At 39.1% G+C, this 12,734-nt stretch overlaps 1 protein-coding gene across 8 annotated transcripts in view; it reads left to right on the top strand.

Moving 5' to 3' along the window:
- Window positions 1-11,213, top strand: part of OPCML (opioid binding protein/cell adhesion molecule like) — a 477,723-nt gene extending 466,510 nt beyond the window's left edge. For 4 of the 8 annotated variants that reach the window (XM_039878854.1, XM_039878853.1, XM_039878848.1 and 1 more), the window contains one exon: window positions 8,003-8,293. In XM_039878854.1, coding sequence (XP_039734788.1) covers window positions 8,003-8,121 — 119 coding nt within the window. In that variant the 3' untranslated portion in view covers window positions 8,122-8,293. Of the gene's footprint in view, window positions 1-8,002; window positions 8,295-10,851 lie in introns of those variants that run through there. The other 4 variants (XM_039878855.1, XM_039878852.1, XM_039878849.1 and 1 more) reach the window with 4 other exon arrangements.
- Window positions 11,214-12,734: the final 1,521 nt, after the last annotated feature.

Here is a 12,734-nt window from a genome sequence, read left to right as displayed (position 1 = left end):
TCTCACACACACACACACACACATCATAGAAGGCACTATAAGCACTTTCCATATTACATCTGTATATCAAATATATATGCCATTTACAAATAATATAAAATATAATTGTAGCCTTAAAGCCTCAAAAGTATTTATTGAGCTAGGCTAAATGGAATCAGAAGAGAAGTCAGAAAAAATAATGATCGTACTCCTCATTTTGGGCACTCTACTCCTTAGGACTTCCTGCACCTTGATTCTGCAAGCTAAATTAAGCACAATTTTGACAAGAGTAAGTATAAGTAGATATGATGACTATTATGTACATTTATTCTTAGAAGCATATGCCACTGATTAATTGTTCTCTATATTAGGTTTTGCTATGGGATAAAAGCATAAAAACGAGCCCTAAAGAAGCTCTATTCCTCTGATTGCCTTTTCTAGCACAACTTTCTCTTTCATTAGAACTCCAGCTCCTCTGCCTTCATCACACATTTATTTGTTTTTCTGAAGGAATGGATATTAACCTCTTTTGTGTAATTCAGTTTCTCATCGACCATTTAGATATCAGCTAGCCCATCCTAGTTCTACCATTAACAAGATATGTAATCTTGAATCAGGCATTTGATCTTAGTCTTTGTTTCTTCATCTGTATTATTTGTGAATTTCCACACCCCCCACCCCAGTGTGTTTTAGTTCACAATTCTCTGGGAAGTTTCTCTTTTTCTTTCAACCATTGGGTTTCTCAAGATATCCTCCAAATAGAGCTTAGGTCCAATAGCTGGTCATGGTTAGGGAATTCAGTAGAAAGGGGTTAAGATTCTTCAGTTGATATTACAGCATGGCTAGCACCTCTGGCCAAGACTTTGAGCTATGGTTATGAGGCTTGTTTTTTCTTGACTTCCTAGATAGACAAGGGCTAATGGCTGATCTTTCATGACTTGATCTCTTTCACAGGGAATGAAAAACAGATAATGTAATAAACTAGATCGTGTTCTTTGTAAATTAAAACACCAAGGAAATGATAGATACCAATGATTGAGAGTTTCCAGTTTCCTCAGGCTTACTGTAAAATCATGACTTGTCGAGGAAACAGATTTCCAAGTACTCTATCTTCACACCTTTAGTGCTCCTTTTCACCTCTCTTTTTTAATCTTCCTTTCCCATTCACACCTGACCCTCCACTGTTCCTGTTTATACATGCCACAACACTTACCCATCTGTCTGTTCTCTGGTTGGCATAGACATTTATTGGCCTTTCACTTTATCTGGCCACTCATCTCCATCAATCATCAATGTACCAATTTATTTCTCCATCAGCTAACCACTCATCTATTCATTCACATATTATGTTCCCCATTTATCTAACTCTTATTCCATCTATAAACTCATGAACCTCCCTAATGTGACTGTTCCTACCTATTTAAGCCATCTATCCATTTCTCACCTGTCAATCCACCCACCAGTCATCCTCCAACTAGCCTTTGGCAGGGATACCTATTTACTAAGCCATTTCAAGGTAATAAAAATCTACTGTTATCTTTCTATTCTACAAGGGTGGTTTTGCCTAGTTAATCTTAAGCACAGCAGCTAAATGAATAGATGCATTTTTGACCAAAGTTCACTCTATTAAAAATGTACATAGAAGAGTGCTTTAGGAAATATATTCAGGGCATTCTTGTTGCTATGAAGATGTATTACAGTTGGAAGAGGATGGAGAATTGGGAGTAGAGTGGAAACACTGAGATGACCATATGTTGATGTTTAACTTTCTAATACTAGAAATGCATTCATGCAATGAACATAACAAATGACTGAAGAGACAGATAGGAGAGACCTCAACTGGCAACTGTCTCTTCTTTTCTATTTGGTTTTCTGTTAAATAAGTTATTTATTTTGGTGAAAATTAGAGAGTGGAACTAATTGGTACCAAACTCTGTGATCACTATTAAATACCAAAACCCTAAAGCTACAAATGATGTTACTTTCATTTTATGTATTTTTCTGGTCATTAGGGACTTTTCCTTTATATATATATATATATATATATATATATATATATATATATATATATATATATATATATATATATAAAATACATATATATATTTTTTTCCATTTATTTTTTTTCCATTTATTTATTTATTTATTCATTCATGCATCACATCTAGTGAGGAACTTCCCTTAAGGAGCTCACATCTAAGATGTGAAAACAGACCTATAAAAAGAAACATTACAGTATAATATTGCAAATATTCAGATACAGCTATGAGACTGCAGAGGGAGAAAATATTGGAAAATGATTGGAAGCTTCTTTATTTTCTCCACTTTTTACCCCAAGGAAGAAAAAAGCTAGGATATAGAGAGCTCATGTAAAAGATATGGTGAACAGATATGTTACTACAAAAATAAATGGGGTCCCAGCACCATGGCACACTCAATGTTCAAATATTTATTTATGTAGTGAATACATATCTATTGGATGGATAAGTATCATGAAAAGAGTTAACGATATAAATGGCCAAAGGACCACATTGTACAATTGGTAATAAAACCAACACAACACCTCCTGGAGAGAGAGAGAGAGAGAGATGTAATTTCTAGAATGTCAGATCTAGTCAGAATATTAAGTGTCATTTTTACACAGAATTATTGAACATAATATTTTCATTGGATCTCAAAGCACGTGAGCCTTTCTGATGAGGGAAAGAGAAAATGGTGATTGGATATGGGCATAGCAAAGACTTAAAAGATGAGAAGCAGAACTTAAGTGTGGACTTGCTGAATGCTTTTCCCTAAAATGAGTTTCTCCAGATAAGGCTTGACTACAACTCTTGGATTTAGGATTAAACATCTGGTTCACTTGCATTTGAGTGTTTAACAGCATCTCCTATTTCAAAAATAAGAATATTTACAGTTTTTACCTCTACATTATATATCTTATAAGACATATTTCTTTTTATTTAGTTTAAGTCCTCAAACCAAGCATATCCTCTTCAGAGACATAGTATGATACAGTTTAGGGAAATTTATTTTTAAATTCTGACCTAACAAGTTACAAGTTATGTTGTCTTTGATCAATTTCTTACCCTCTCTAAACTTTAGTCTCATCATTTTTTTTTAAATACAATGATAATAATATCCACCTCAGAAAACTGGTTGTGAGAATTATTAGGTGTAAATAGTTACCTGGTACATACTAGTTACAAAATAAGCATTACATTTTTTCCTCCTATTCTTCCCTCAGCCTTCTCTCAATATCCTTACTTTCCTATGCTTCTGTAAGATATAATCTCAACTATGTTTGCCTTTTTCAAAAATGAAAAAGTACACATATACTGTATTAGTTCTTTACTGAAATTTAAAAAGGGGAAACACATTTTTGACATCTAATTATTCAAGGATGTAAGCCTAGAAAACTGGAAAGATTTTTTGATAGAACACCACAGAAGTGTTGAAAAAATAGGGTAGAACTTAATTTTCAAGATAATAAACATGTACTGGATAGATCATATATGACAAGTACTGAAGATACAAACACAAAAGAATGTCTATCATTGAGAAAGTCCAGTATAGGAGTTAAAATTAGAGCACAACATGGTAGGTGTTGTTCAAGGGTTAGAAGAGCCCTGTAGAGGGCACATAACCAGACATCAGGTCTCAAAGCACACCTGTAGAAGATGAGATGCCTGAGCTGAGTCTTGAGAGAGCAGAAGGAATTAGCTAAGAAAAGGGAGGGAAAGGAAGCAAGTAATGGCAGAGGTTCATCCTTGATGAACCCATAAAGGTATGAGAAGCATAGCAAGGTCAAGAAACTGCAAATGCAGATAATCCCAAGAGGGTTAAGGGAAGAGGCACATGGCAGGAGAAGAGGTAGAGAGCATACGCAAGAGCAAGATCCTTAAAAAATTTACAAGAAATGCTGAGGTGTTGGGATTTGTCCTAATGTAATTAAGGTGGTCATCAAAGGACTTAACCAGAAGAGTGGCTAGATGGGATTCACATTGAGAAAGAACACCATGGCAGGAGGGTGGATTAATGGGCATTGGCAAACTGGCAAAAGAGAAACATGTTAAGGGAAATTGAAATAAGTCAGCTGAAAAATGATGAGAAGTAATAAGAAGTAGCAAGGATGTTGGGGATGGTTTTTAGAGGGTAGATCAAGTGGGAAGAAATAGATCCATGGGGTGTAGAGATATGGGTAATATGCCAGGGTTTCAAGTTTGTCATCTAGGTGGAAAATGGTATCATTATAAGATTCTGAAAAATAAGGAGGATGATGAGGTTCTAGCTAGATTTGATATATCTTTTCAAGCATCCTTAGAACCTCCAGGTGGAGAGATTTAAGCACCATCAGCATTTTCCTGAGTCATCTAATTATACCCTTCATCATCTACAAGGGATGCCTGATTTCCTTCCTCTGCTTCCCACTTTGGTTCTATAGGAACTCTAGTTCCTTGGATTGTCTGCAATTTATTTCTCATCCTCCATTTTCTCTGTATCTTTATTTTATCTTACAAAGGTACCATTTTATTGCTTGTGATGGAAGAGCAGAGAGCAGTCTTTGGATTAGGTAGTCAGGAAATAACAGATGATTGAAGCATGGAAGGGGAAATTGGCACAGCTGTCTCACCACCCAGATGGGATTTGGTGCTTCTCATGACTAACAGGAGGGCTACACCACTATTCGCTGGGTGGTAAGAGAATAGCTGGGCTCTGAGAAGGTTTGAACATGTTTTATTATAATTCCTCTGCTTTGTTACAGTAAGGCAAGTCTTCTGTGTTCTTACCAAATAATTTAAGCTTCCTTGCATGCAAACAAATTTTTTAAAAGTTTGTAAACTTCTGAATCTCATCAGAGAGTTGCCTCTAAGAGGAATACATCCCATTTGAATGATTCAAGGATATGTTTTCCCTGTATTCCCAGAGAGGCTCTCCAAAAACTACAAAGCCTGAATCTCAGCAGGAAGCCAGGGTGTCTGGCTGCATCTCAAGGCAACATGATTTTCCAGGTATACGTTAGTATATTTCAACACAGAGCCATGTGAATTTGAGCCCATGAGAGTACACTGCTCTGAGGTGAAGCAGCAGGATCTGCAAGTGAGGAAGAACCGAATTTAAATTTTGATTCTGCCATGTACTAGTTGTGTGCTTGTGAGTTAACAGTGTCATCTCTTACAGCCTCAGTTTACTGAGCTGTAAAGTAGTGTAAGTAATTGTACCATGACACTGCTATGAGATGTGTAATGGAAGGTGCAATACAAAAGTACTTGGCAAGCTCCTGAACTATGGATGCTTGGCAAAGAGAGGAGTCCATTAGTTCATTTCTTTTCATCACCCTCTGCCCTGTCTTCTCGCTTTTCCAAACCACCCCCACATCCACCACACATGTTGTCCAGAAGGCATGATGGAAGAAATGACTCTGCTCTAATATCATATTCTCAGATTTATTGTTGGAATCGCATGAAATGAAATGTATAAAGTGCCTAGCAAAGTATCCAGTTCCTATGTGTTTAATAATATCCACTTTCTTCTCTCTCTTTTCCTACTTCTTAGTGCAGTCATAAGCAAACCAACTGCAAGTGAACAGAGGCTGTCTATGAACTTTCTGGTGCCTAGACACTGCAGGGTGTGTAGGTGCTTTCAAGATTGGCTGTCCCTAAGAAGGCAGGCCAGGTTCTGCCCATGAAGCTGTTTCCTTTGGTCTTGCTCTTATTCTTTGCATGGCGGATTTGCAAGGACTGCTGTTCTGTTACAAGACCAAATCAGTTCAGTTTCTGTGTCTGCATTGGAAAAGTCTCAGGGGAATAAGCTTCTTAGAGAAATATAGTAGCTGCATGATTGAGTCAGCTAGGACAGTAAAAGGACTCATCAGAGGTCCTCAGATACAAAGGCACCAGTTCTTCTCTTGATGAAGCCACAGTCTCCATCTCAGTGCTGCACAGGCAGCATGGACAACCCTATTTGTTTTTTCTCCCCATCTCCAGTATCTAAATGAGTGCGCTTGTTTGAATGTGTTCCATTTGATGTCAATTCCTCATTGAGTTACTCGAAAAATTCTCTGTTGTCTCTGCCTTGCTCTCTCCTGTACTTATCTCTGTTCCGTGGGCAGTATCAGCACACTTCAACCTGCCCCCTTCCTCCTCCTGATTCTTAACTTAGGAATTTTGAATCTGCTGAAGAAGAGAGTAAGATAAGAAGCGGAAGGTGCCACTGGGTTGGGGGGTTGTGAAAAGTGTCTTGTGAATATTCTCTGTTTTAGCACAATGAAGTCCACAAGCTAATATATTGTAGCAGACCCATTCCTTGGACAATAACATTATGACAGCAACAATGTGTGTACAGGGGAGGAGGGGGCAGGGGGAGAGGATCAAGGGCCAAAAGCTGATAACATTTATATGCTTACTGAAATTACATGTGGAGTTAGGTGCTTTTACATGCAGCTATTCATATAACATTCAAAACAACCTCAGGAATGATGTGTTATCCTCACTGAAGCCTACAGGACACTGTAAGAGATTGACAGGGTTGAGAATCCAACACAGGTTGTTCTGCTTCCATATCGTATGCTTTTACCAGTTCCACACCAAATTGCCCGCTGTTCTCAGTATTGACCCCATATACCAAAACACACTGGAATCTATGCTGAACACAAGAACCATTTGTGTAAGTCTTTTGTAAGTCTGCCTTCTTTGTGAGCTTCCAGAAAGGTAGGCGGGGGTTCCATATCTTGGAAGAAAATGGCACCAAGTTCCTAGACAATCTCCTGGCTCCAAGGGTCAGGTCTAGAAAATGGCTGTACTCTTCAGCACTTACCCTTTCTACTTTCCCATTGAAGAACAAATCCCTGGTATTGTTGGCTTTTGTGCATCTGACCCTAAACTGTACACCAGTCTGAGAGCCTCAGGAAAGCAATAGATAGGAGGGAAACCTCAATCCTACAAAGAAATGAGGGAAGGAAATAATTTAATTCCAGGCTCTAAGTACACAATAGAATGTCATGAGTTAGAAGAAATACCTTTTCTTTATTTTCTAGTTTGGACAAACCGAGAGAAATGAACAAAATTGACAACGGAAAATAGATGCTGGACAATAAAATATAGATAATATTCAGTCAAATATGGCTCCATTCAGGCAAATGAGAACTTCTGACTTTAAATATAAATTTATATCTATATAAAAATATCTATCTATCTATCTATCTATCTATCTATCTATCTATCATCTACCTACCTACATATCTACCTATCAACCCATCAATCATTTATCCTCTGTCCTGCTCCACTACATCTAACTGAGTGCCTGCAGATAGTTTGTGTTTGCTGTTTTCCAATCACCTACAATGGTGCCAGACACATGGTGAATCACCGTATCTATTGAATGGATGAATCCATAGCTTTTGAGTTGAGAAACAATATGATCAAGACAGTCATTTGAGCAGATACCTTGTAGAGATATACTGGACAGAGTGAAAGAGAGAAAGTCAGCACCAGTAGATGGAAAAGGGGGAAGGTAGGGAGCTCTGTGTGGTCCATGTTTGTGATAATGAAGGTCTGATGGTGGACGTGGTCATGGGCTGAAAAAGGATCATACAGATACGGAGATACTAAGAGAGAATCCATGATATTTTCCTACTTACTTTTTTGAAAGGAAATGGGTCTGAATAGAATAGTATTCTCTTTTTATCATGATTTTATTTGCATGTTTTATTTGTCTCTCTTCAATAGTAATACTATTCTTATATAAGTATTCATGTTTTAAGAAGCTTGGGTTTCACTGTGTATATTTTTCAGAAAAACATCTACAATATAGAGGCTGATGGCTTGCCTATTTAGCACCTGACTAGTTAGCATTCTAATGAGAGCTGTCATCCAGGCTCCCTGGCTGCTTGTCCTCTGCTGGTTATCTTTCCTTCCTAATCTGCTTCTATTTTCACTCTGGAACCACCTTGACCTTGCACCCCTACTCCTGTTCTAGGGAGGTCAAACTTCTACATCATCAACAATTTTTTTTCTCTTATTCACAGGCAAGCCCCATGACACCCAAAAGAGCAACTCTGCCTGCCCTTTTCATCCAGCTTACTATTACCTTCATGTCTTAACAAAAAGACAGATAAAACTCAGTAGGAGTAAAATATTAAACTAGCCTTACTTTCCATGAGCTAACATGAAGACTGAAAGGCCTTTGGACCAGCGAATTCCCAATATCCATGGCCCCCTTTGTAAGAACATCTACTGTGTGCCAGCACCATACTAAGTCCAATAAAGATTCTAGTGGCATTAAATGTAGTCCCCACCTCCTGGGAATATAAAATAGAATTAGGAGGACAATACACACACACGCACGCATGCACGCACATATGCACGCACGCATGCACGCACCCACGCGTGATTAAAATGTTAAATGGTGAGTGTAGTCTTTAAATGTCACATCCCATTGGAATAGATGCCTTCCTTTTCTATGCACAAGCTTTCTCACCCAGGCAAGCTCAGGGAAGGCTACCTTAGGGAAAGAAACTCCCCTCCCTCCCAGATCCAGCACAACCAGAAGCCCGGAGGGGTCCATTGTTCTCCCTTCAAAAACAATAAACAGCACTCACTAAAAAGAGGGAGGTCCAAATACTGGGCTGGGTGCGTGCCCAGCTGCTACTGTCCTCAACTGCCACATCAGTAAACAGCACCACAGCAATCAATTTGGCTTCTTTGATGAAGACAAAACCATAGAGGAAAACCATTAGAAGAGGTAATAAAGGCCTTTCTTGTACAGTTAATAGAGAGCCTCCTGGATGGAACAAGCCCAGCTGTTGCTGCTGAAAATTTACTTCTGTTTTCAAGTTCAAATAGAGACTAAAACATTATCTTCGCGGGAATTGATTTTACGTCTTCCAAACACATATGCCACCTTAATTGTGATTTGTGTGATAGTTCAGCTGCTGAAAGCTTTCGTTTATCTCTACCTGGTTAAACAACTTTAAATAATAACAAGTCAATATATCTGTCTATTGACCAGAGTTCTCACATCCCCAGAGCACACTGTTGAAGAAGAAAAAGATGTTTAACCCTTCATGGCCCCAGGCTCTGTCCCACATCCCTTTCCCCATGCTGCATCTTAATGGAGAAATATAATTGTTTTAAAAATGAAATAAATAGAAATATGCAGACTCTCTGATGTACTTTCTCCTGCAGAGGCTGTTTTGTTTTGTTTTGTTGTGCTTTAGCCTCCATAAATTCTTTAAAAGAAAAAAAAAAAGACAAATTTTTTTTTGGTCAAATTCTTCTGCAGTAAATGTTCTATTCTATTTTAGTTACAGAAACTTTGATTTTGGATTGAGCTTGAGAAAAGAATATTAAAAATAGCAGCTTATTTTGGAAGACCACACAAACTGACAAACAACAACAAACAACAACAACATGGGCTTTCCATAGTATTTTCCAGTCTGTTTTTTTTTTTAAATTAAATTTATTGGGGTGACATCATTTAATAAAATCATATAGGTTTCAAGTGTACAATTCAATAATACATCATATGCGTATTATATTGTGTATTCATCATGTAAAGGTAAATTTCTTTACATCATCATATATTTGACTTCTACTCTTATCTACCCCCTTCCTTCCTCTGATAACCACTAAACTATGGTCTCCATAGTGTTTTTTTTAAGACATACTTTTTTTTTTTCATAGGAGTGTTAAATGTTATATAAAGTGGGGTGGGGGGGGAGAGCAAATGGAATTATTTTATTCAATGAACTTAAGCCTAGAGTTATTTGGAGAGTCAAAATTTTGATTGATAGTAATGGTGATAATGGGGTGAAGTTTTGGAGTTTGTTTATTTGTTTTTAATGAACCAAATCATTTGTCAGCCAACAGAAAGACAAGAATGGATCAGGCCAGGAACAACAGAGCTCACCTAGTTAGTGCCCAGTCCCTGAAGATCTACCCGTGAGGCGAATATAGCTAGTCAGATAGTGGCTGTCCCCCTTGACAAGACTCAGCAGATTTCTCTCTGTCCAGTGGCATCCTCTCCTGTCAACTTTCCCTTGGTGTCAAGGGTCAGTAACACAGACAAAGATTGGGCTCTGTCTCTCCCCAGGCTGCCTCTGCATTTAACCAAATGGCAAGGAGAGGGTGTTGCTCCAAATCCCCAGCTCTCCATGTAACCAGCTCCTTTCCCCAGTGTTGACCTTGCTTCCACAAAGCAAATAAAAGGTGTACATGAGAGGCAAAGGGATTTCTGTTCAGTTGGATTAAATCTGCCTGGTGTTAGCACAACTCCAGAGAGAACCGGCATGCAGTTTATGCTACTGAGAGAAAGGAGGGTAAATCAAATAAACATTCCATCCTTATTTAATCTGCCATGGAGATGAAAAGAGGGAGGGAGACTGCAGGTATCAGTGGGTGAGTTCAGGATTAACTCATATATTAAGGATTTTTTTTTTTTTTAATTTTCACAAACTCTATTTTAGGACTCTGTTTCTAATTGATATAACTCCAATCCAGATCTCCATTTAAAATGCATTCTTCTCTGCAATGTTCTCTCTTTTCTCCCTCCCACTTCTCCCAGAAAGCCCTATAGACACAGAGTAACTAATAATATTAATAATAGTAGTAATACTTATAACTGACTGGTTGCTTATAAACAGTAAGCTGTGAAGATGGGAAAGTATCATTCATTAATTGCTAATTAAGAAAACACTTCTCTTGGGTTTGTGTTCACCTGATAAAGAGCATTTCCTGGCTCTTTCATGTTTGTTCTTCCCGTGTTTTCCTCCAGGGCATGAACCATGTATTAATTATCTGTGTATCTTCAGCCGTGAATGATTGACTGACTGACTGAATGGATGAATCTATTTATTAATTTTTTTTTATTACATAGCCTGCTTCACTGGGTGTATGAACTTCCTCCTTTGATGTTGATATCGAAATGACATCTCTGCCAAGACTTTCTAGATGCCGGCATGAAAGTGATTGTGCTGTCCCCAGTCTTATGGTGCCCTGTATCGATTATACTCATTCCATCTATACATACTCATGATAGTCTATGTGTATGTTTGCATAGGCAACATTATAACAATAAAAGCTGCCCATTCCCACCTTCCCAACACCCTATCAAGTCAATTCTTGTCTTATTTTTTTATTTTCTATTTCTCTCCAATTCTTGTCCTCATATATAGGTAAATTTACAAACACATAAGCATAGTAAAGATAGAATTCTGTATTACAGTTACTAAGATGCAAGTGGGTATCTTTTTTAAATTAATAAGGCAGGGGGTGTGGGGCAGTACTTCGCTTGGCATCCAATGGTCACTAAATAAATATATGTTGATTGAATTAAGTTAAAAAAATAAAGTGCTGCTCGCCTGGCTCAGAGCTGAATATTCTTACATGGAATCTAAGTCTGCAGCCAGAGGAACCTCAGTAAGCGTCTTTCTCAGTCATTTCCTAATGTAAATAAACTATCTAATCTAAGTTATCCAAGTTCTGTATGATAGTTTCCAAGGATAAATAGAACAGGAGCAACGAGAGGAAGTGAGCAAATACCACTGTCGGGCAGAGCTGAGGAAGGACTCGAGAGGCATCAATGAACACTTGACACCCAGGTCAACTCCATTGTAATTAAGTACCTAATTTTCAGGTGGAGAAACTGAAATCCAGAGAAGAAAGTGTCCAATAAAAGTGCCCAAATCTAGGTAAAGACACTGATATGTAGAGCCCGCACTTTCTGACTCCCAACCCAGGGCTCTTTCCCCTAGACTTGGCTGTCCTGGCACAGAGCCCTGGCCAGGAGCGGAAACCCTTTGCTTCTTCTGGAGGGATTCTGCAACTCATCTTTGTCCACAGCACATCATGGAAGGGAGAGATCCGGGCTTTCACTGTAGAGGAGAAGGTGAGAAGGGCAGGGCTCACTCTGGGCCTGGAGACTTGCTTAGTTATTTGTTACTCAAAAAGAGCGGTTTCAAAATGTCGGTTTGGGGAAGTCAGAACTGAAATGCATGCTTCTGGTAAAGGGTCCAAGAAGCAGCAGTGCCACCCTCCTCTGTCAGTAAGCTGCTCTTCCTTTGTGCACAGGGGGGCGCTAGCAATACACAGCGGCAGTCCCAGCGACCTCGCGCTCCGAGCCGCTGGGGAAGAACTTAATTACACCCACTAGCAAGTGAACACAGCTGCTCTTCAGTGAGCCCGTGCTGCATTGCAGACCTGCAGGCTATGCTGGCTCAAATGTCACCTCCTTTAGGAAACCTGGCCTTCTCTGATTAACCTCACTTACCCGATATCACTCCTAATCCCCGTGACTCCCCAGCGCGTTGGCCAGTTGGCCCTTTACCTTTACAAGGAACATGCTGCTTTTAAAGTATCCCTAGATATTTCTCTTTTCACTCCTTGGTGCAAGGACCATGTTTTCGCCCCTCGCTACTGATAGAGAGCTGTGTCCATGGAGGGACATTCAGTACGTTTGGTGTGGGGGAGGCACACCTAACTTGGAGCCATAAAACATGTACTCAGAGCCGAAAACTCTCCATGGTCATGTAACCCTAGGCGAGTCCCTTTCCCCCTCTGAGCCTCAGTTTCCTTATCTGCGGGATTAAGAATAATCATAGATGGTTACAGGGCTGTTTGAGAATTAAGGAATGAAAAAGATTTGTAATTACCTGGCAAGGTGCACCGGGGTTTCTTCAGAACTGTTCCCCAGATCCACATGACCTCGGAACTATTCCCTCACTCTGTGAGAAGGGGGAGAGCGTGGTGTCTGAGCCACTT

The sequence above is a fragment of the Pteropus medius genome, unplaced genomic scaffold (genome assembly GCF_902729225.1).
Source record: "Pteropus medius unplaced genomic scaffold, Ma_sr-lr_union100, whole genome shotgun sequence".
Taxonomy (NCBI): Eukaryota; Metazoa; Chordata; class Mammalia; order Chiroptera; family Pteropodidae; genus Pteropus; species Pteropus medius.
The sequence above is the reverse complement of the archived record's forward strand: the minus strand, read 5'-3'. Positions and strand labels throughout refer to the sequence as shown.